The sequence below is a fragment of the Hetaerina americana genome, unplaced genomic scaffold, assembly GCF_022747635.1.
Source record: "Hetaerina americana unplaced genomic scaffold, ioHetAmer1.1.p SCAF_8, whole genome shotgun sequence".
Classification (NCBI taxonomy): domain Eukaryota; kingdom Metazoa; phylum Arthropoda; class Insecta; order Odonata; family Calopterygidae; genus Hetaerina; species Hetaerina americana.
The window spans coordinates 59591099-59614280 of NW_027287427.1; the positions used below are offsets into that span (position 1 = coordinate 59591099).

At 39.7% G+C, this 23182-nt stretch overlaps 2 protein-coding genes across 5 annotated transcripts; one reads left to right on the plus strand and one right to left on the minus strand.

Annotated features, from left to right (window-relative positions):
* Positions 1-854: 854 nt before the first annotated feature.
* LOC139698051 (uncharacterized) lies at positions 855-10737 on the plus strand. Its single transcript, XM_071596913.1, has 3 exons — positions 855-1488; positions 7998-8244; positions 10316-10737. The coding sequence occupies exons 1-3, from the start codon at positions 896-898 to the stop codon at positions 10619-10621; spliced, it is 1146 nt and encodes a 381-aa protein (XP_071453014.1). The 5' UTR covers positions 855-895; the 3' UTR covers positions 10622-10737.
* A 3036-nt stretch (positions 10738-13773) lies between these two features.
* Positions 13774-23182, minus strand: HisRS (histidine--tRNA ligase). Of its 4 annotated transcripts, none has more exons than XM_071596384.1 (8): positions 22697-23182; positions 22087-22296; positions 21786-22007; positions 20977-21084; positions 19136-19369; positions 17950-18109; positions 16733-17058; positions 13774-14252 (listed from the first exon to the last, which is right to left on the minus strand). In XM_071596384.1, the coding sequence occupies exons 1-8, from the start codon at positions 22787-22789 to the stop codon at positions 14043-14045; spliced, it is 1563 nt and encodes a 520-aa protein (XP_071452485.1). In that variant the 5' UTR covers positions 22790-23182; the 3' UTR covers positions 13774-14042. The 4 variants fall into 4 exon arrangements, with proteins under 4 accessions (XP_071452485.1, XP_071452483.1, XP_071452484.1 ...); XM_071596382.1 differs by having other exon boundaries at positions 17938-18109; XM_071596383.1 differs by lacking the exon at positions 22697-23182 and adding an exon at positions 22377-22524.

Below are 23182 nucleotides of genomic sequence, written 5' to 3' on the forward strand. Positions count from 1 at the left end.
GTGTGCACCAGGAACATAATATGATGGGGAAAGACAGGGAATGTAATCCCTTTCCCAGGATTCTAATAAGGCCTTTTCGATGTATTATGTTTTGCGGAGTGGCATCCATTTTGTCATAGTGAACGGATTATGGTTCCAGATGTTGATAATTGTTCAGGCACCATTGCAACACGATTTCACTGGACAGCTATAGAATAAAATGGGCTATAACAAACGTCTCCATAGTATTCCTTCAGGGAAATCCTTGAGGGTTGGCAACCCTAGTCGCAGAATGGATCGGGCTTTCGGTTTTTGATGGTAGGAATCCGTCAGCACCGGGCGGGACACGGCTGGTTGGTCTCGAAGGACTTTGCGCGACCGCCCCCGGACGACGCCGACTGAGTGTCCAGGGGGAAAGAGTTGAGCAACGACTTCCGTCGTCGGGGAGGAATTCCCCTTGGCGGGACAGCCACCGGGGGACACGCGGGAGAGGCAGGAGAGCTCGCGGGGTCAAAGTCGCCCGTGCCAAACACCGCCAGCGGCGAGGGGGAAGGGTGTCGATGCGGTTTCGACACACTCGATTGAACGACGGACACCCTTTATCCCTTCCAACCCTCCCTCCAAACCCCGCCAACCTTCCTCTTACCTCTGGCTCCACCCTCCAGGCCTTCACACACAACCTCCCCCACCTCCCCAATCCGACCGCGAACGTCTTTTGTCACCTCGGAGGGAGGGCTGCGGTTTTTCCAGCATTATTCAGAACATCAGAAAGAACACCATCCCACTCCTCCCTCCCCTTACCAACCAAGGAGCAAAAGTTTTCGTCTTGCCGTAATGATATAAAAGGAGCCCTCGCCAACCGTTTCAATCACACTCTTCCAACTATCGGCGATTGATAGAAAGACGCGAAAGAAACATGGCCACTACAATGGCGACGACGCTTGTCGCACTCCTCGTGGCGACCACGTGCTCGGCCCTGCCTTCTCCCGCCGTCCCCCAGAGGGAGGCCCGCTCGACCGAGGAGGATGTAGCCGATCAGAGTCCTGCGGCCAGCGGGATATATTACGGAGGCGCTGGCGCCCCTGTGGCCGCCGTGGAGTACGTCGGCGAGCCTGGCTTCGTCGATGGTGAAGGCTACATCCTTCCCGGCAAGATCGCATACAGCCCAGTGGGGGCCGCGTATCCTGGAAAGGTGTTCTACGGCGCGCCCCTGGTGGGTGGCGGGGGTGCCTACGAGGTGGTCCACGGGGGACACGATGGCTATCTTGGTGACGGAGGTGGACACAAGAACTACTACGGCGGCGCCAAGGAAGGCGGATTCTACGGTGGCGACGAGATCTACTCGGCCAAGGGTGCGACCGGCAAGGCAGGGTACTACGGCGGCGGGGGCGGTGGAAAAGGCCAGTCGGGATACCAGCACTACGGGGGATATGGGGACGGACAACAAGCACAGCACAAGGACAAGGCGGACGTCGGGTACTACGGGGGAAACAGCGGGCTGAAAAAGGGGTAAGAGCGCTCTACCCTCTCCCATGGGTCCTTTCCTCATCATGCGGGAGGCTACCTTCAGCCTGTCCATTTGTTTTCCGAGTGACTCATTATGATATAATTTATTTACAATAAATTCGTGAAACAATTGATTATTGGTGTAATCGAGCCTACAACCAATGTCAATTCTTGATCACCAGTCTAATCTTAATTGAACAGTTCCTTATTTGACCATTGCTTTCCAGTGTTTATTTAATTGGATAAATAGTAATCAGAAATGAACATTGTCGGTAAACGGCTGTAAAAATATCCATAAAGCCAACAATCAATAAAAATATTTTGAAACAATATCTAATTAGTGAAGTAAGCAATGGCGAGGAACGAGTGCCGAATGGGGAGGGTTGGTGAAACCAGACCTAATATTTTATTCATTATATTTATCATAATATATTATGAATAATACTGCATAATGAAAGTTCCTTCAGACTGCTAAGCTATTTGATAATTCTTTTGTAACTGGGGATTTTTAAATTCTAAAACTAATAAGAATAAATACTATTTCCTATGAAGACTATTCTGTCATCTTGGGTCTAACACAACTTGACGATCTGTGCTCTTAGAGGGAAAAGGCGGCCATTATCGTTGAATTTCTTAAGTAGTGACATTCAGTTTTTTATATATACCCTGCAAGCCACCGTTAGGGTGTGTGGCAGGGGGTGAATACACACCATAATTATTTTACCCGAACATGACCCTACCGCAATTTAAAAGAAATTTGATCCCTTTCAAGAAGAACTTTCGTAATACACACCTAGGTTATCATCATAAGGAAGACCTAAGAAGACCTCTATTCATACGTAGTGTGCTCTCCTCTCTTTCCGAGGTATATTATTAGTTGAACGCAAATGTCGCCTGAACCGTATTTGACGAAATTCTAGACTGATGAAATTAATAATTCCTTACGCTCAGTGCAATTGAATATTTTCGATCGTAATAATCTCACAATGCAATGAATTATGTCCTCCCGTTCGTTTTCAGCAAATTGTAAAATTTCATTTTTCGGTCTACTGGTCTTGGCTTTTATCTTTTGGTGAGACAGAAACCCTGATGAGGCCGGTTTAACGTGACACGACATATTTTTAAATGTGTATACATTCGATCAAATTTAGCAAAAATATTCCCAAAGGTTGTCCATTCGTCTACCTTCATGGGAAAAAAATAAAAGTATATGGCCGTATAATTTTTTAAAGCAACTCTAGACTTACTTACTGCACCAATGTTTTACTCACACCGCATTTTTTCTATTTCTAAAAAAAATTCATGGCTCTTTTTAACTCCTGTGGTTCCACGCGTGAGTTCATCCCTCCCCATTCCAATTCCACACTCATGCCCTTCGCTCGCCTCCCGCAGTCTTCAATGTCGTCATCGCTGAAAGACTAGAACGATTTGGATGATGTGACCTTTTTCTCAATTTCAGCATTCCTTCGCTGTCAAACATTTCAGCACCCTACATCCGCGATCTCGCTCCACTACGTGAGTCGGTTACCCGTGAATATAGTACTATCATATTCGATTCATAACGATGCAGTTTTATATAAATGTTCCTTCGTTCCACTGCGAGTAACAGATATTTAACTGCATTTCCTTCCATCGATTTCGATATTAACTTTCAAAACCGCTCAGGAAGTGTCGATACACTATTAAGTTCATTCGGGTCAAGTAGTTACTATTATTAACAAAAAACCACTGATTTCAAAGACTACTTCTAACTTTGAAATTCAAACGCCAGTTATATAAAATGGATTATTCCAAAAACTGATTATGAAGAATGAATTTTAATTATCCTTGGGGACAAAAAAAGACATTCTGCAAATGCTCATTAATTATATTTGTTTCAGAATTATTTGAGCACATACCAACCCATTAAAACAGTTCCGAAATGATTTGTTTCCCTTCACCGCAGGTAACAATTTGCCTTTGTCAAGGAAGTTGACCCTTCCTGTGCAAACATCTGCTGATCAGTAATTGAAGCGAAAAACGCTTTTGCCCAACCTAAATGGGCTTTTTTCTCTTTTTGGAGAATATGTTTCTGCTTGATATTCTAATGATATTGATGATTTTCTTAAGGGGGGGGGGGGTTAATATTTCACGAATCATTAAAGAAGGTGAAGAAGGACCAAAAAAGACGAAAATTACCTTCCGTATTTAAAGATAACCTCCTTACCAAACCCATGACCACAGGTTATGTGAAATCACTGCTCTGGTAAAACCTCCGATATTCATCATCCAACCACGAACATCGATACAAAAAACTTAAAGTGGCGATAATCAATAGCTATATCTGGCAATAACGTTTGCATCGAATATTATTAACCACTTGCAGGGTCGATACTATGTGGGAGATTATGCTCGTATATGGAAAAATATCGATCAAGACTGTTTAAATATTTGTGAATGTCTTTATTCAATCTTTATGACACTTCACAAAACTGAGCCCGAAATAGCAGAATACATCAGCGACGATCTTAGACCATCTATGACTCGATTCCTTAAATGATTCAATGGCGACCTTGTCCATATTTATGTATAGATCGTCATTAACCGTTCAATCGAGGTGTCCTGGACTCAGTCGCCGGCTGGGCGTTATGAAGCGTCATTTCGAGGAAAATCGGGACGCTGCGACGTTCCTTCTCGTGTGGACGTCCCAGGGCGACAGGAATCTTTGAACCGGGAGGAGGGCGCGTGTGCGGGGACCCCGGGTCTTCCCCTCGGGAGTGAGGGCGGGCTATTTCCGGGGTATACTCGGGAGGGCTTAATTTCCATATCGACGCTCCGCAGGCCGCGTTACCAACAGACCGTAGGATGCTCAAATTTAGACTCTGGGCGGCGGCTCCTCCCGCCTTTTGCCAGCGCTCCTCCTCCCCCCACCTCCTAACCTTTTGTCTCCGGGAGGGTCCTCTCCATCCCCCTTACGGTTCGGTGGGGAGTGTGAGAGAGATGCTCGCGAAGGAACTCCCCCTTTCCATCGCGAGGGTAGCTCCAGAGGGAAAGGAGAAGTTTGGGGGAAAATGCTTTCAAGCTTCTCCCCCTTCGACGTGAATGTTTGCTTAAAGCCGATCTGATCCACTTCGCCTGAAAAAAGGACGACGAAAGATTCGTTGTTTATCTCCCGAATGCTAGTCCTACAAACTTTACACGTGTGCACCCACGCATGTGTTTTTATTTGAAAAAGTCTGTAGGCAATGTACGGCTAGAATTTGGGAAATTTGAAAAGGTTTGTTCTATTGAAATCCATTTACCGACAGGGACTACCATCTCTCGGAGCGATGCTTAGTAATCGTTTACCAGACTTTGAATGCCAAAGTAACAAAGCCTTTCAACTTTCCCCATCTCTCGGCGCGCCGGTGACTCTGCAGACTTGTGATAATGACAATTAATACCCTTCACTCCGTTCCGTTTCGAAATAGGATCAAAAAAAGACAGATATGTACTCGTATGTTATGAGAGGTCTAGATTTGTAAGTTATGGCTTTAGTTTTCATTTACTCATAAATACCCTTTACGTTGTTCCCTTTCGGGGTATGTACTGTGAAGGTAAATCTGGATTTGGCGAGAGCCACTTGTTTTACTTGATAGAAATCCTTCATGGTAAAGTTAAAAAAAACATACTGAAATTCTGCAAAATGCGTTTCAATATCGTGTGTTTTTGGGGTGTGACAATAAATTATTTTGTGGAATTGCAGTGTTTTTTCCCCCCCTTGACTTAGTTAGTTAAAAAAGGATAGCTACTCCTCCTAACTAATGTCATCCTCATTTACCCATTTTTCGGTAATTATGTTTGTCCCTTCTGTTCCTGAAAATTTCACTCCTTTAATTTTCCGTCTTGAGAGTCGAAGAGATGATTTTCTCGGTCGGCGACTTCTGCGATGTCATCTGCAAACCGATGCATGTAAATTTCTTCACCTCTCATCTTTACTCCTTTGATACCCTATTCTTGCACTTATTTTTCCCCTCTTTTAGAAAGACGTTGAATATTGCTGACGAGTAGTTGGATCCTTGTCTAACTGAAAGTAGAGCCATAAGGGTTACACACAACAATCAACCTCACAATCATGCTTTCCAAAATTTTAGAGAACGGATCAGACCTTTTATCTGATATACTCGGCTCTTTGCTGGATTCTCAAACCTCCAAATAGCTTTCAAGTCTTCATATTATTTTTTTTCAACGTCACAACGTAAACGGTTTCCTTTCGATGATCTAATCTCATGTTCGCTGGGTTGCTCATTTCCGCTTCTGTAGAAAGCATAGCAGTGGCTTGCGCTATTTCAAGTTCCTATGAAATTGATTAAGAAAATCTTATATGGAATTGATAATCTAGTCAATCTGCCTTGGATAATGTACTCAAGCTATTTGATACCTTAAACTAAAAAATTCGCGGTTAAAGTATAAAGAAGCCTACTAAATAAACTAGAGAGATATAAAAATGTTTGCTACTTACAGTATAAGAATTTACAGTTTCTAATTAAAGATGTCACCTCCGAAGATTTAGATGGTCTCTAAGGTTATTTCCGAGTAGAGAATGCCTTACTTTTTGATAAATCCACACCTTATAAATAAAAAATCCATCTGGCATGTCATGCCAATTAGAAAAAAAGTATTTTCAAAAATCAATACACATGACAATCAGGAATTTTAAATAATCATGCACGGGTTGAGCCTAGCAATCAATGGCATGAAGCATGCGCTAATATACAATAATTTTCACCGCCAATTCAAGTTTGGAGTTTTTGCTATTTCGTGAAACAATTTCTTTTTGGTAATTTTTCACTAATTTTGGAAAAGACACCCCATTTAACCTTCAACCTTAGCCAGTATAGACTAAGTACTGCAAGGACTAAAGCAATGTCTCATGTTGTTTTTAAAACCAATAGATTTTTTTAGTTCTTCACTGTTATTATATTGAGTAACAACCTACAAAACACTAAAAAATGATACTCGGCCAAAATATCTCAGGGTAAGAGAAAATGATATTACAGCACACACAAAAATGGGAAGAAAATATTTTTACAAATTTAAGTGAAGTTGTACATTTTTCTACAAACATTCAATTTTCAACGGGTGGAAAACTAATGTACCAAGCGACAATAGATTAACAAGTTACTTTTATTCCAAAGAGAAAACAGCTTCGCCCACTCAAATCTAGATTAAATATTTGCCATAATAAACCGAAATCAGTCGATTGACAAGTAAAATAAAACTCAGTCATAAAACATCATTATCCCCACATGAACTTATGGTTCATTTGAACCCGTTTTGCTACTCGCTATTACATCTATTACCTGACCTCTTTACGTCTCCTGACGTTGATAACTATTTCTCTCAAGTACCCAGTCAAGGATTTTCCTCTATAATTTTCCCTTTCACTTTTTCCTGGGCTATAATCCCAATCAGGTTATCGTCTCACTATGTGTCTATCCCTTACTCTTTTCATAGCTATCGTTAGCTTATTCTACATCCAATACTGGCATTAATTACAGCTAACTCAACTCTTACCGTCTCCGGGGAGAGCTTCAATGGATGCCGACGGCTGAAAATTAATCTCCCCATCTTGTCAGACGCAATCGGGGCATTTATCTTCCACAAGAAACGATCTGATCTCTTTAGGTATTTGATAGTAGGGAGCGTCGATGGTTCACAGTGAAATGAGGCGTACGCCTCCCGAAGTAAAGTTTAATTGAGCAGTTTAGATTGATACATTAGTAATTTCAAGCTTCAGAAAAGATTTTAATTTACATGCGCTCTGATTTCGGGACGTTCTCCGGTCTCGAGGAACACTGCATTTCATTCACATCTCTGCATGCTAAGCTTCGCATGGATAGTTCCGGAATGGACCGTACTAGAACGCTACATCTAGAGGAATCGGCAGTCCTGAATGGTGGGGATTAACGTTAAAGAAGCTGACTTCATCGCAGCGGCGATCGCATGCCGTTGTTTCATGCGCTCTTCAGCGAGTGGACAAGTTAGTTTTTTGATTTTTTTTTAAATTACTTGTCAGCCTCCACCGTATACTTTAAATGGCCCGTCAAGTTGAATTTCCAATGCAAAGACATTTCAAACGAAGGCCCATCTAAATTGATGGCGATCCACATTGCTCGAAACCTCACACAAACAGCGGGGTTAGTCTGTTTCGACAACGTGCAGAGGAACTACGTAGGAGCATATCAATAAGCAAGCTATCATATTCTTCAATGCTGGCGCTGCTTTACGTTGCAATGTACGAGTAAATAACCTAAATATGGGTTCGTTGTTGTGGAAATTAAATCACCAAGGAAGAGTATTGTTGAAAGAGTAGCCACCTTTCTTGGTGGAAATAAACAGTATTAGATTATTTGCACCCGATATTACCAGTGTTTTCCATTCTCGACCAATCAGTGCGCCAATAAAGTAACTTAATTTGGGCATGTTGATGTTTCCGTGCGCAAAAATTGATTTCAATAAATTTTTTCTCGTGTACTTGTCGTCGGCAATAGATACGACAACGAGGGCTCTTTCCACGGTGGTCAGCAGTTCGGCACGAACGGAGTGGCCTTGCAATCGGCCGGCAGCAAGGGTGGCCACAAGAAGGGCCATCACGTGTCCGGCTTCCACAACACATACCACAAGGACGAGTCGGGCAAGAACTCACGCTATTACGATGACTCCGACGACCAGGGACAGCACGTGGACTACAACGCCGAGGATAAAGGCTTCGGATACAACGGCGGCGAACAGTATAAGGTACGTATGGGTGGATGACACAGGGAAGACATCCACACGTGTCGCCGATTGATATCACATTCGCTGGGATGGTGTTACTATGACCTTAATTAAAATTTTCAAAGCTAGAACGGAGATCTCGGTATCTATCGGAGGAAATATCTTTTAAAACCAACTAATATGGAGTCAGTTATTATACCTTGGTGACGCAAATTGGTCTTTACTGCGGTATAATTATCAATACACCTATTCGTGATAATAGTGTGGTGTTTTTCGGCTCGACATTTTTTCAGGGCATAGAATTATCCTTGCCCGATTCATAGATAGGAAGCACTTTTGTTTGGGGTGCGGCAACAGCTGGGGTCATTTTATGTTTCAGCTTAAGTTTACTTAATATATTTGATAAATGGAATGTAATTTTTATTAAATTGCCTCTGTATTGTTGATCGTAGGATTGGTTTTTTGTAGAGAACATCTTTGTGGTTATACAGAATCGGTTTCACTTTGACGTACATGAACTAAGCAAGGTCACCTAATAGTCTTTAAGCATTATTACGAACTTTGACAAGGGCTTAAAGCGGAGGCCACTGATAATAACGTGAACATTACACGACATGTGAATCGTTACAATATCTATCGTGTAATACGAGTCTCGTATGTTTATACATCCATTATCTTAGTATTGAGGTAGACTTATTCAATTGTTGGAATCCATGTCACCCAAGGGTCATCAGGTCATATTGTTTTTAGTGCCTACACACTCATCATATAATTTGCGCCCATCTTAAAGGATTATATATTTTATATGGTTTTAAAGCAAACCATTATACACAATAACACTCCAATGATACCAACATTAAGTTAGTCAAATTATTAAGCTATCTTACCTGCGGGTATAAATAAATATCTGAACTTCCCCCCCGAGTTTTGGCGTGTCCGTAGGATGGCGCCATAAATTTCATATGGTTAAAAGCTGTCGAAAGCAGATTAAAAATTATTTTTTGTTCGAATACCAATTTTTATTATTACTATGTATTCGGGTTGTTCTTTTTTGCTATCTTAATGATTGTAAGTGCTATAGGAAAATCACTAAATGAAGAATAGCTCAAGATTTTGTTTGAGCCTAGCTACTGCACGGCTCTAAAAATCGTTCAGGGTTATGATTTGCCAATCCAACCAAGAGTCGACTGAATATAGAGAAGATCCGTGCAAAAATTTCAAGGTGCGTCTGTAGCTTTTCTCACTTTGCATTCTCATATGCGATACCAATATTGAGCAATCGCTAGTAGATTTAAACGTCTGAAATTACATAATTATCATAATACAATGATGTCCTCAGTAGTAATAGTACAACGGTATTAATTTGGATGCACCGGCCATATAGCACGTCTCACAAATCAGTACTTTGGTAAGAGTGATTCGAAAGTAGAAGCGAGACTTTTTTTTTCAATGAGGATAGTACCAGAGGTCTGCACGAATCGACCAAAAGAGGAATCGGAAAGCGTGAAACACGGTAAGAGCCTGATGGTTAGACCGATAGATACGCGCGAATGAAAATAGAATCCACGACTTACTATATAAAACCAGAAATCCGTGGAAAAGCGAAATAAGCAAATTGGAACTTTCCTGTTTTTATGACAACCGACCACAACGAGATTCTGTCATTAAACTGAAGAGAACAAGAAACATTTCTCATAAACGAGAGAGAAACTTCAGGGGAAAGATTTACCTCAACTAATATTTATTGCTCTAAACGCTTATTTATCCACAACAAGCGCTTCTATCCAAATACACTTAATTTGCGATGCTGATTCGATTGCAAGCATTCGTATCAGCGTGGGGCATTCCCGATGATCCGCATGAATCTGGACATCTAAGGGGTCTCCTACGAGTCATTATTACCCTGCGTAACGTCTAAGCGGCTGGGAGTTCTTGATTACCCAATGTCGGCAATCACATGTTAGATTGTGATATGGTGGACTCCTTAGGGGTATTCATACTTTATACCAGACCGTGGTCACTAATCGAACACAGAGACTACTGAGCTCTTGGCATTTGAGACCCCGATTCCCAGCACGTACTCCCATTTCAGGGTGGCCACGTGAATTCGGCTTACGACGAAGGCGGCCGAGGGACGGCGGGCCGCACTGGTGGAGGCTTCGCCGTGGAGGAGAAGGGAGGCCACGGGGGCGGCTACGGTGGTCAGACGTTCCACGGACAAAAGGCGGGTTTCGGACAGAGCAGGGGCGGACGGGAGTACTACGATGTTGGCGACAAGTTCTCGAAGGGAGGCGAGCAGTTCTACAAGGGCGGCGGAGGAGGATACGGTGGAACCGCCGGGTTCTACGGAGGCGGCCACCGCACAGGCGTCGATAGCGGCGCTGGATACTACTACTAGTGAACGTTGGGAGAGGAGAAACTTGGTGTACCACTAAATTAATGTGACTGACTGACAATACTCCAGCGTGAGAGCACGTATCGTGCCGCTGCAATAAATAAACATTATTTGCGCAACTAATGAGTTTTTCTGTCTATTCATCTTAATCCCTGGGGCAATTCCGCCTTACACTCTTAAGCGAAATTTCAATGACGATCCCGGTAGATTATTCTTAACGATGGTACTATGCTTAAACCCAGTTTTGGATGAACTCACAACCGCTACCTTCCTAAGCCACGGAGTAGAAATTTAGTTTTTTAGGTGCCACACCAAATGACGTCATCTGCAAACGTACTCGCATGTAATAAGTAAAATCATATGTTTGCATTTTGATGAAAATCAGCAGATAACTCTCTTAGAGAAACTATCGCTGCATCTCCCGCAGCTCTTCGAATTTGTCCAAGGTTATTACATTTGTAATTAAACATTGGGTCAAACCAAGTGGACTGTGCCGAAACGTAAACAACTGCATGGTATTTTGTCAAATCATCTTGTTCCTTCAAAGCCCCTAGATTTTCCGAATGTAGCTTAATTGGCTATTTCACTCGACCGGATATCGAGGGATCCATCCGGTCATCGGTGATGATTGCTGAGCAACCAAAATAACCACTCTTAGACCACACAGTGAATCTAGTCTCCAGTTTTTGGATTTATTATCAGGATTTTCTCCCAGTCCCATAAGTCGCCTGTAACGACAATCATAGATGCTGTGGTGGTATTATATATCCCTCTACCAGCAGGGGTTATTTGCTAAACTAATGCTTGTTTTTTAAAATAAAATATACACACAGATTTTACAAGAAAAAGATGTAAACTTACATTAATAGTTAAAAGGCTATCCAGTTGTTTCATAGGATAGTTAAAAAAAACTAAGCAAAAAAGCCGAGAAGATAAAATGCTGCACAACTGTGGAGTTCAAAGAATAATGCAAATTATAATTTATTAATGAGATCATAATATTCTGATTAATACGTGCCTATGTTTTCCACAAATGGAGTGTGAACATTTTCTCGTCAACAAACTCTAACTACCTTATTTTTAACATCCCTGTTCCACTCCACATCTAACCTAATTTTGACAAAGATCTGAATCTTCTTCCTGTACACACACTATGCATGCTAGTGATAAGCAGAATGCTGGGAGGAAAGTAGAGGTGGAAAAGTGGATTAAGCCTGAATGGAATATGGGTGGGTAAGTGGAAAGCAGTGCAGCAAATAAATGAAAAAGCAGCTTAGAGAAATGGTGTTGACAGAGGTGGCAGCCAGGTTTCAAAATACTGGTAAACCCATGTTCATGGAATCCACATGCATACCTTAGAACTCATACTTCCAGGTTTTAACGGAAGTCGTGCTAATGTAATTGCAGGTATTTTACTGATTACGTAAGGTTTTGAATGGACAAAACCTAAAGGCAAACAAATTTTTAATCCTATCATAATTAAACACTACACTAACATACACATTACATTTCTGCATACTTTCTGACTCCCTTTATTCTGTCTAATATTCAAAACATTTTCTTTCCCTACCTTGCTTCTCTAACATTCTGCCGTCAATAATGGTCTCCAATATTCCACAGCCACTCAAAATGCAATCTATCTACTTTCTTACCCCTTCGGATTTCTCTCGGCAACCCCTCTCCGCCAGCAATAAACCTGGAACTTCTTTGTTTGTTTTCTTATCCATCCATTTTACTTGTTCAATTCCTTTTCTCACTCATATCTCCACAAGTCTCCAAAATGGCTGGTGAAACTAAAGCTTGATTATCCACAAATTTAAGGTAACTTGTGAATTCCCCACCAACTTTCATTCCTCCCTGCAAGTCCTTACATACTTCCTCTATCATTTCCTCCACATGTAAGTTCAAAAAAATGGCTAGATTTTTATACATGGCTAGGGAATACGAGAATACAAAGAGGGAACACATTAATGAAATTTCCAACAATTTAAAAAAATTGAGATAACCAATATAGACAAGCCAGTTTCTTTTAGAAAATAATACCACCATATAAAAATAACTGCATTCACAATTATTAACATTTTTAATTTTGCAAGGCATTTTAATTACACAAAATGGTAACTCCTTGGCATTCCTCCTTGCTCAGGCTATTTGAAGTTTGACACAATGTGGTTTCCACGTGGATTACAATTTAACTGAAAACTTCTCAAGTCAAATCTTTCAGATTAATTCGAGATGTTTACAGTCAAGGAGGAAGACAACAGACAACTTATTTTGCCAATGGTGGTAACATAATTGGGTTTAGAAAATTTCCTCATGATTCCATAATTTTTAAAATTAATTAGCATACAATTAAAGGCAACCAGATAGCTGAGAATCAGGACCTTTGAAAATTTGTGGGGAAATTGAACGATCAATGAAAAATTTTGCAAACTGAAACAAAGGCACTTAAATCTCAAGCCTATCATTGGAACAAACGTCATCAAAAAAAATTCAACAATGCTCAAATTAAGATTGCTACTGAAGAAACTTGCCAAAAAAATTTTGGAATCACACTTAAATATCAATATTTGCACTTCCGTTCCAAAGTAAAATTCATACCAATTTTTATAGGAATGAAAAACCCATGAATATGATAGCATCTCTTAAGAAAATCACACAGCAATAAATTAACCATTTGAAATTGCCTTCCAAACTATCGGTCCATTACATATGGTAACAACTTAAGTATTTTCCAGTATTCCACATTTCAACACACTATCCAGAGGAGGTGGGCTTAAATAAAATCAAAGCCTGTTAAATCAATTAATTTTTCATCAATAACCTCCACTTCCCTGTGTATTTTTAACACCTACCCTCATGATTGAATACCACGTGCTATCGTGCCCATCAATATTTTTGTGCAAATTTAATTCCGGTGCAAAAAGATCCATTAAAAAGTTAAATTTGACACCATACAACCGGTTTGGTTTAAAATAATCACCCTGAAAGTATTGCACTAAAAGAAATGTAGTCTTTTCACTGGGGCTTCTGAGTTCAGCATAAAATTACATGGTCATCAAATCATAGATGTTACCTGCTTATCCTCATGTACAGATCAAAGGACAAAGTTAATACTCATACATTTTCATTCTTTCATCATAGGTCACACATTCTTCACACTCACTGTAGCACGCCATTTATTTTCACAGCTGTCTGCTATTTTTAGCAAACTCCCCAATATATGCAATATTTACAAGTTATATAAATTAAAAGCGAGTGCAATCACCAATTATTCAAAGCACTCATTGAAATCACCATTCCACGCTTAAGCCGTGGACAATTGCTAGATCAAGAGAGCATATGAATCATCTAATTTCTCCTCTCCTTGAGGTCTAAAAAAAGCATTGAAGGATGTTGTCCAAGAGTCCCATGTGAGGATGTCTTATGAGCATTGCGGTAACCTTTTGCGAATTTCAGTTGCTACACTATCTCGCGGTATGTCCTCTTCCTTGCGTGATGTCACTTCCCGCACTTTGACAATACCCTTCTCCACCTCAGATTCGCCGATCACAAGTGCAAGAGGAATGCCACGCTCCTCACAGTACTGCAGCTGTGCCAGCAGTTTTGGGTTTTGCTTGTACGACATCTCGACCTTGAAGAGGCAGAAGAAATAATATATGAATCAACAAGGAATGAAAAAAGGTTAGGGATTACATGTGGTCCATTCGATAATTCCCTATAAAATCCAAGAGATGGCATTCGTAGGATTGAGAAAGGATTGCTTTAGGTAAACATTATGTCTCACTAGACTGCGGTTGTGGTTGACTTCATCTATATCCATCATGTGGTTTCATTTTCACAGTTGATTGAAGAAAAAACTTTAGCTTAAATGGAAAAATAACACTATGAAAACAGTTTTCTGAGCAAGAAATTCATTGAAATGACCAGTTTTGTGGAACAGCAACATCATTATGTAACTTTCATTATTTAGAAAAATGAAAAAAAAAGTTTTGTAAAGTGATTAAACAATTTAATAAGTTTAAGATCAAAAGAAATCAAAGCCGAAATGGATGAAGTTCATGGAACATCTGCTCCTGTGTTTGAGACCATTTTCAAATGGGAAATGAATTTAAAGTCGCCATACACCTACAAATGATGAACATCATTCTGGATGTCCAATGGAAGTGACTTCCTCTGAAATGATTGATAAAATCCTTGATATGTTTTTAAATGATCAACAATCAAAGTCCACAAAATAGTTGAGGCCACAGGAATATCATAAGGTACAGTCCTTCTAATCTTGCACCAAAAATTGGGCGTGAAAAAGATCTTGGCAAGATGAATGCCACGTTTGCTCTCAGTAGAGAATATATGCAATTGTGTGGTCAATTAGGAGGTGGATTTCGTGCCCTTCCGTCATAATCCTGATGAGTTTCTGCATCGATGCATTATTATGGATGACATATGGATACACTAATACACTCCAGAGACAAAGGACCAGTGGAATCATTGGGTTTCTTAAGTTGATGAAGCTCTTGAAGAAGACAAAGATGGTAAAATGGCGGACAAGGTGACATCCATAGATTTTTGGGATGCACACTGAATCATCTACATTAATTATTTTCAAAAAGGACAAATAATAAAAGCAGAGTATCATGCATCATTATTGTGCAAGTCGATGAAAGAAATCAAAAATAAACATCCTCAGTTGACAAGGAATTAAAATTCTTTCCTCAAGACAATGCACTTGATCACACTTATGTAGTTCACTGTATGAACTATTGAATTAAAGAACAAATTATGACAACATCCACTGTATTCACAAGATTTGGCCCCATATGACTCTTTTATTTCCTAACTTGATAAAAAAAATGGCTCAGTGGAAAACATTTCCTGTTGTATGCTGAGGCCATCACCAACACAGATGTCTGTTTTGAAGACCTTCTGAAATGCTGCCTCTTGGATGCCTTAAAAAAATTTGGAGAAATGCTTAGAAGAGTGTATTGAGCTAATTGGTAATTAGCTAATTAAAAGGATTTTGAACGAATGACATGCACTTGCCAGGGTAGGGCCGAACTGCTGCCTAAGATCACCCTTCATGGAGCCAAGGAATGTAAGAGATTTACGCATAAGGGACATTGGAGTCTTTAGAAAAGCCATACAACTCTGGGAGCAAAGACACTAAGGGAATAGCACAATGGACTGATAGGTTCAGTATCGTAGGGCTGCCTTGCAGGGGTCCTCTACGAACTTTATACCAATCTATCTAATGATTGCAGCACTTTTAATTTCTTGTATTACCATCATTCTGAATTGTTGGAGAGACTTAAGGCTGGTGTTAACATAATATTAATGGCCAAAAAATGATTGACATTTATTAAGATAAAAAATGACCAAGTGAAATTTTCATCAAAAAATAAAACAAATATTTGGGGATAATTCAAAGTGTACATGGATGGATACGAATAATGTGAATTCCTTCAGCACAATTAGGAATAAAATGCACAGGAAACTATTATGAACAATCCTGTGAAAGAACTTTCTATTTAAGGTCTGTAAAATTCTTCCTACACTCAACTGAAATTGGCCTATCACCACTGACCTACCAAAAGTATTTGAGCACTGCTACACGAGAGGGAGATACTCAAGTGAAATAAAATGCCAGAGAATGGTGTCTTCTTGAAGAGTTTACCATCTATTTGTGCCACTTGTTTTGGATCAGGGTATGCCGACTGCTGTTGATAGCAAGATATTCAAATTTCTTAATTTGTAACTCTCTACTTTGGCTTCCATTTTGCATACATTTGCTTCCACATAACAGCCCTGCTAATCTGGATTATAAAGAACCAGGGGGTGCCTGGATTTTCCTGGGTTTTTGCACATGTAAGCTTGTGGAACATTTCCCCTTCTCTAATCTTGCACATCATTGATTGCTGGCGACTTCTAACAACTAAATACAACACATAAGAGCCCCAGAGGGTAAGTATATCCTATTTAAATATGCACATTCCACCAGTGGATGACCTCATGCTATCTTTCAACATCTGATAAAATAATTTCCTGAACCTGCCTCTTGATCAAGAAACTCTTACTATCAATGCATTATATTAAGGAGACAGGTGGTTATCTTACCTTGATTCCAGCATCCCATAAGTCCCGACAGAGTTCCATCCGATGCGTGAGCATATTCTTTTGAGCTGATGCCACAAATGCCTCCACCTCAGTGGTGCGCAGTACCTCGCCTGAGGCGGCTTTCTGTCGAGCCACGTTCGCTTCTAGGATTGAGAAGATGCGCTCCACCCCTATGCTGATCCCTACGCAAGGCACTGCCCGTCCTTTGCTATCAAACATACCAACGAGATTGTCATAGCGACCACCACCGGCCACACTTCCCACGCCCACTTCCCGAGCAGAATTCTCCTTGCTTTTGTTGGCGACAGAATCCTCTGCTGTCTCTCCTGAAAGCACAAAGTGACCATTGGCAACAAAGTTTACACAAGTTCCCCAATAAAATTTTCCCTCACCTGTTGCACAGGAGAAAACTCATAAATCTTAGCCCTACTCATTTCAGGAGAAAATAAAATTGTCTTTACACTGGCTGACAAATTGATAACACAGGGTTTACTAATGAGCATTCTTAGGAAATCAGGTAGGTACTTATTAATGATTTTGAATTGAAATACGTTAAACTCAGCATTTATTATTGGCCTCCCTGGTTTCTCTCAAGTTAAATGAGTTAAGAATCACACCTTGAATTAGAGGCCTTTTGGGATTTTCCTTGCCTGGAATTCCGGCCTATGAAAATGATTTTTACTCTCTGAAATTTTTGCATTGTTATGCATATTAGCAGATGAATCAGTCAAAAGTTACCGCTGCAGCATCCCCTAGAGTTTCTTGGAATCAGCCTTTTGGGATTTTGGGGTTGTTATAACATTTCTATTGCATTATGCAATTAATAATTAGCCATAATTAGGCAAATTTATGCATGGATATCTTGAGCCAGATAAGCAAATTGAAGAATGAAATATTTAATCTGAGTGGGGAGTTCTGCGAATATATTTTCATGCATTTAATCCAATGGAATACATTATAAATATAAAAGCCTACATTAAAGATGGGTAATGATGGTAATTTAGACACAATTATAAAGCTGACATGCAAAAAGAGACAAGAAGCTGTTGTAGAAAGTAAATACCACAAGTTTCATAATACTATCAGACAAACAGTATTTAAATGAACATTGTATAAAAAATAATACTGCAACCAAAGGATATACTTGCTAGAGGTCATGCTGGCATCAAAGATAGAGGAGAGAGAGTGAGAGAAAAAAGACTTGCCATTAAACTGACCTAGCAAGACAGCCTCAAAGATTATTCCAGTGTAATAATCGAGTCCACGGGCCAAGCTCAGATCAAATGAGATTTCGCTAGATAATCCAAAGAGCTTACAGTACTTGAGGAATAACTTGATTCCCTGGAGACCTTCCTTAGCAGCAGCTGTCCCTCCAATCTACAAATTAGATTTAAGAGGAAGATGAATACAAAATGAAATTATACCAAGTAAAACATTAAACCAATGATATTCTTAAATATTGTATAGCCATGCACAACCATAAAAGACATGCAACCCATACTTCAGGACAAAAATACAGGTTTCCCTGGTCAACCATGGGTTTGTCTGTTGTGAACCCTGCCTACAGCAAACTGCAAGTATGTGGGAATTTTATACTTCAATTGCTAAAAAATATTACTTACGAAGCATCATTTAATTAATTAATGAAACTAATCTGTTTTTAACATTCATTGTGCTGGAACGAAGTAGGATGTTGTAAAATAAATAAAACTTTTGGGATGGTTTAATAAGAATATAGTAACGACATATTAAGAATAAAATTAGAATGATAAAATAAGAATCAATGTCTCTTATCGGTTGTTGTAGTACTGAAATGATGTTAGAAGCCTAAGCGAAGAAGAGGGTGGCTACTCATTTTATGGATTACCAATCCCAACAATTTATCGATTTTCTCAATGGACATATCATCCTTTTTCCTGTTTTATCTCAGGAGGGATTGGAATCTAATTAGGTATTTTTATGGAACATTCCAACCCCTAGCGAGCCACTGGCAAAATTCAAATCAGTGTGAATATTGTTTTTACTTTTGCCAATTTCCACATGGCCTGTGAAAAACATAATATGATCTAACAAATAAAAGGAATGCCATACACATCATTAAATCCCTATTCCCAATCATATTTCCAATGCAAACAACACATTCAAGACTTAATCAGCAAATTTTGCCCACTTATTTATTTTCCAAAAAGAAACCCAAAGAGCAATTTCAAAATTTTTCCTCATCTTCCCATTTTTGTAACTTAAGTGACTAGCCTGTGTAACATAATTTCCAACAATAATTAAAGAATCAGCTAAAGTATTACTCTCTAACATAAGGCTGAAACTGAATAAGTTATTCTGAAATAAGATAGTCATGAATTTAGTGCATTTCACATCTTTCAATCTCCTGCCTCATAAACCTACCTTGGGATCAGCCAGAAGGGTATCCGCCAGTTCCTCACCCCCATTCATCCTGACGTACTCCCCTAAACGGTCCACTGCATCAGGATCCAACTTTTTCTCGCCTACCATCTCAGCTCGAACCTCTTCCCATGGTGTCTTGTCCAGTTTGTCCACTGATGAGCATGCTGCACGAAAGGAGCTTGCTGGAATGCCGCAAGCCTCGAACAGGCCATCTAGAAGACGCCGATGGTTCACCTGGAAATGCAGCTTGTGCATGAGTCATGGAGGTTACCACAGCTTCAAGATTTTTCATTTACTTATATACCAGTATGACTTTCACTTTCTTGCAGACAAACAATTAAGCTTTAACAATAAACCACATATTTCCATGCTTTCAAATTACAAGGGTAGTTCATTAAAGAGGGAACTTGAAATTTAATTTTATGCCACATTGTTACCTTAGGGTTTAATGCATTTGAGGTGCAGGTTTCACTGATTCGATTTCAGTATTGCGTCATTACGAGCCACTGAAAACAGAGTTGCCTATGGCAGCAATGGAGGTAATACCTGATGCTGCATTGTAAATATTTATAGATGAGCGATAATCAAATTGTCATGATGCTCTTACAGAAACAAACATTGAACACCCCGGCTACTTTTTTAAGAAGAGGTGACATATCTTTAACAATGCCATTAGAAGTATTGGAAATCTTATTGGCTGCCACCCACATATTGATAATAGAAAAATTCCACATTGCTACGTGGAACCCAAGTGAAATCACAATTATATCTCATGAAAATCAATGCTAAGTGTGCTCCTCATACTCTATAACCCAGACCTTGCCCGATGTGATGTTTTTCTGTTACTCTAAGTAAAGGAAAATCTTCATGGAAAGTTTATTTCATCATCAGAAGAAGGCAGAATGGAGATTTTTCAACTTGAAACAGCTTCCACTGATGACAGAAGAAATTCAAACAGTTGAAAATAACAAATATTTTGCTAAATAATGATGCTAATCATTAGAGTGTGTCAATGGTTTCTAATAACAAATTGGAATGAAATGACACTGCCATCCTCATGCTTCCTGAAGTTTAAAATATCTTCTTTCCGGGGATTGAGATGGTGTGGGGGTTAACGTACTGGATTCCCACCCAGAGGACCCAGGTTCAAATCCCGGCAGTGTTGAATATTTTTCAGAGGTATCTCAATCCCTACTTGAGGTGCTTTGTGGAGGGCACTTTGAGTGAGTACGCTGTCTGTCACAGGTGAAGTTAAGCTGCGGACCCCTTGGTGCCTTTCGTAAAGAGTAGGCTAATGCCAACGCTGGGTTTCTCTCCACCCTTTATCCTTTCCTATCCATCCCCTATGGCGCAAATGACCTCAGCTGTCGGTCACCTCCCCTAAATACTACTACTACTCTTCTTTCAGTATTCGGACCTTGATAAATTATATTATCTATCTGTAGGGTCCACCAATGACCATATGTTAAACACAACTCAACCACTTGTTGCTCCTTAGCGAGGTTTTAGGGAACTCCAGGGAGGAACAACTAGTAACATATCCTGTGGCTGTACATGGGAAACTATTCCTCACTAGAATAAACCCAGGGTTTAAACGCACAAACATGAAATCTTTTTTGTGTCTTCAGGGGAGCCCATAAAGAAGCACACCATTCACAAGGAATTGAAAACGTTTGTTGAGGACTCAACAAACTGCATTAGGAATAAATTCATGTTCACACACACATGCACACACAATCATCCACGAAGTGTAACTTAGGAGGAAAACCCACTAATAATTGGAAATATATACTGATAAACTTAGGCGCAGTTACCAATGGTAATTTTTTCACACCACATACCTTAATTATGAAGTCACCAAGTTCCAGTGATGAGAGAATTTCTGTCGCCACCTTAACACACTCAGCATCTGGGATCATGGGATCATACTGCCCAGCTATATCAAAGTCCTGTGGATTTCAGAGAATTATTTTATTTATTTAGTCCAAAAAGAGCAGCATGCCAATTAAATTGGATAAACAACAAAGACAAATGAATGATATCAATACAAACTTAACAGATAGCAATTAATGGCCCTATATTAATAAAGAAGTTCAGTTGACTTAAATGAGTAAAGAGTAATATAGGAGAGATGGTCCGAAGAAAATTAAGGGGGAGAGAGAGCATAGTAGGAATGGCGAGTATGATCAGTTTTGTACAGGTCAGCAAGGTGTATCATCACTGCATTAGAAGTTGATGAAAGTTGAAAAATTAATGAGAGTTTTGTGATTGAGAGATAAGGGATGACACAATTAAAGAGGTTATTCAATCATAGTATGTAAATGTACCCAAAGAGAAAAGGAAAATTTAACTTCTAGTGATTTAGTTTAAGTTCAATTAGAAGGAAAATAATGTAAGATTAATACATCAAATGGAACTATAGTTGGAAATGACAATATGAACAAATTCGCAAGATCTGACAGTATATTTTACAAGAATAGCGACTAGAACGCATGCAGAATGATTCACGGAAATTATACAACAATGTGGATGGGTGCCACCAAAATTTAAGAAAAAGAACACCATTTTCAGTTACAAGCACATTATCTTAACTCTCAAAGTCTTAGCACATGTGCGTTTGGCAGAAAGATCGACATGTAATGAGACATACACATTGATAGAATTCCCGGTAGCGTCCTCTTGTCATAGCCGGGTTGTCTCGTCGGTATACTTTGGCAATCTGATATCTTTTAATGTTGCTGATTTTGTTCATGGCTAGAAACCTGGCGAAAGGCACAGTAAGATCATATCGCAGCGACAAAATTTCACCTCCTTGATCAGCTAGATCATAAATTAATTTTGAATCCTCTCCATACTTTCCTGTGAGCACCTCCTGTTAAGAAAATAACTGCAAAATTAAAAAGAACAGCTTTGAAACTATGCAAACATCGGTAAATAAAATGCAAACGGACCTTAAGTTCGAATATGGGTGTATCAATTGTTTCAGCACCGTGCCTCTTGAATACAGTGATAATTTTATCTAACACACGATTACGAATAACCATTTGCTGAGGAGAGTAGTCTCTAGTTCCTTTCGGGGTTTTCAATGTAAACTTCTGCGGTGGGCCATCGTCACCTAGTTGAGCTTTTAAATCCAAAAGCTTACTAACTTCTTCTGATATCTGCAAAAAAACAAAGTAAATTGCAGCTTTTAAACTGCTAGTGTAACAGAAAAAAATGCAAATTTTGTTAAGGATCAGACCTGAGAAACGACTGTAACGTTGCGCCGAAAGTTACTTGAATGCACAACTTTTCCTCGGCGAATGAGAAACAAAGTTCTTGTAAACAATAAAGGCATAACGAATATTCAAATGGAATGAATAATAGAGGAGACACGTGAGAAAGTGCTACCTCCGGTCATACAAGTACGTGAAAAACAAACAAATATCAGAAAGCAACCCAACACAGTGGACTACACGTGAACTTTGATTTACCATTCTCAACCACGATCATCCTCAACAGAGAATAAACTTTAAAAAAGAAAAAAAATTTAAGCGGCAATCCGAATTATGTTGCATTTACCTTATCTGCATCGGCCTTTTCAGCCTTTAATCTCCGAACGGTCTCTCCTTGAAGTTTGATTTTCTCCTGAATCTGAGCTTTATGGTCTGCCATATTTTCACCACATATAACTGATAAAACGGATCACGGATTTTTCTGTCACTGCTGGACCGCAACTACCGTATGGTATTTGTCTTAGAACTGCTCAATATTGCAAGGTTGGCAAGATCCAATAGAAGTACGGAACGGTACAGATATGAAATATCCGTCTAAATACAAATTGTTATTAGGAATGCCGAACAGTTAAACGTAAAAATTCTGGTCTGCCAACTGTACAATCTGTGACTCAATAGCACCCGAAAGACGTCAAACCTTCAAACCCTTTCACCCATGACATTGCAAGTGAAAGCTCAACATTTACCGCTGGTACCTATGGTTTGCAGTAGATGGCGTGCAATTCGTTGTCGTGGTTTCCCTAAAATTTTTGCTCTTGATTCCTTCTTCTCT

Bases quoted from the DNA above. Each gene is read 5' to 3' on its own strand.
- LOC139698051 (XM_071596913.1), top strand. From the start codon at position 896: ATGGCCACTACAATGGCGACGACGCTTGTCGCACTCCTCGTGGCGACC. The intron at 1,489-7,997 runs GTAAGAGCGCTC...CGTCGGCAATAG, and splicing joins AACAGCGGGCTGAAAAAGGG to ATACGACAACGAGGGCTCTT. The intron at 8,245-10,315 runs GTACGTATGGGT...CTCCCATTTCAG, and splicing joins ACGGCGGCGAACAGTATAAG to GGTGGCCACGTGAATTCGGC.
- HisRS (XM_071596381.1), bottom strand. From the start codon at position 22,472: ATGCCTTTATTGTTTACAAGAACTTTGTTTCTCATTCGCCGAGGAAAA. The intron at 21,085-21,785 runs GTATGTCTCATT...TGAAATCCACAG, and splicing joins ACCGGGAATTCTATCAATGT to GACTTTGATATAGCTGGGCA. The intron at 17,059-17,937 runs GCAAGTCTTTTT...TTGTGCTTTCAG, and splicing joins CTTGCTAGGTCAGTTTAATG to GAGAGACAGCAGAGGATTCT.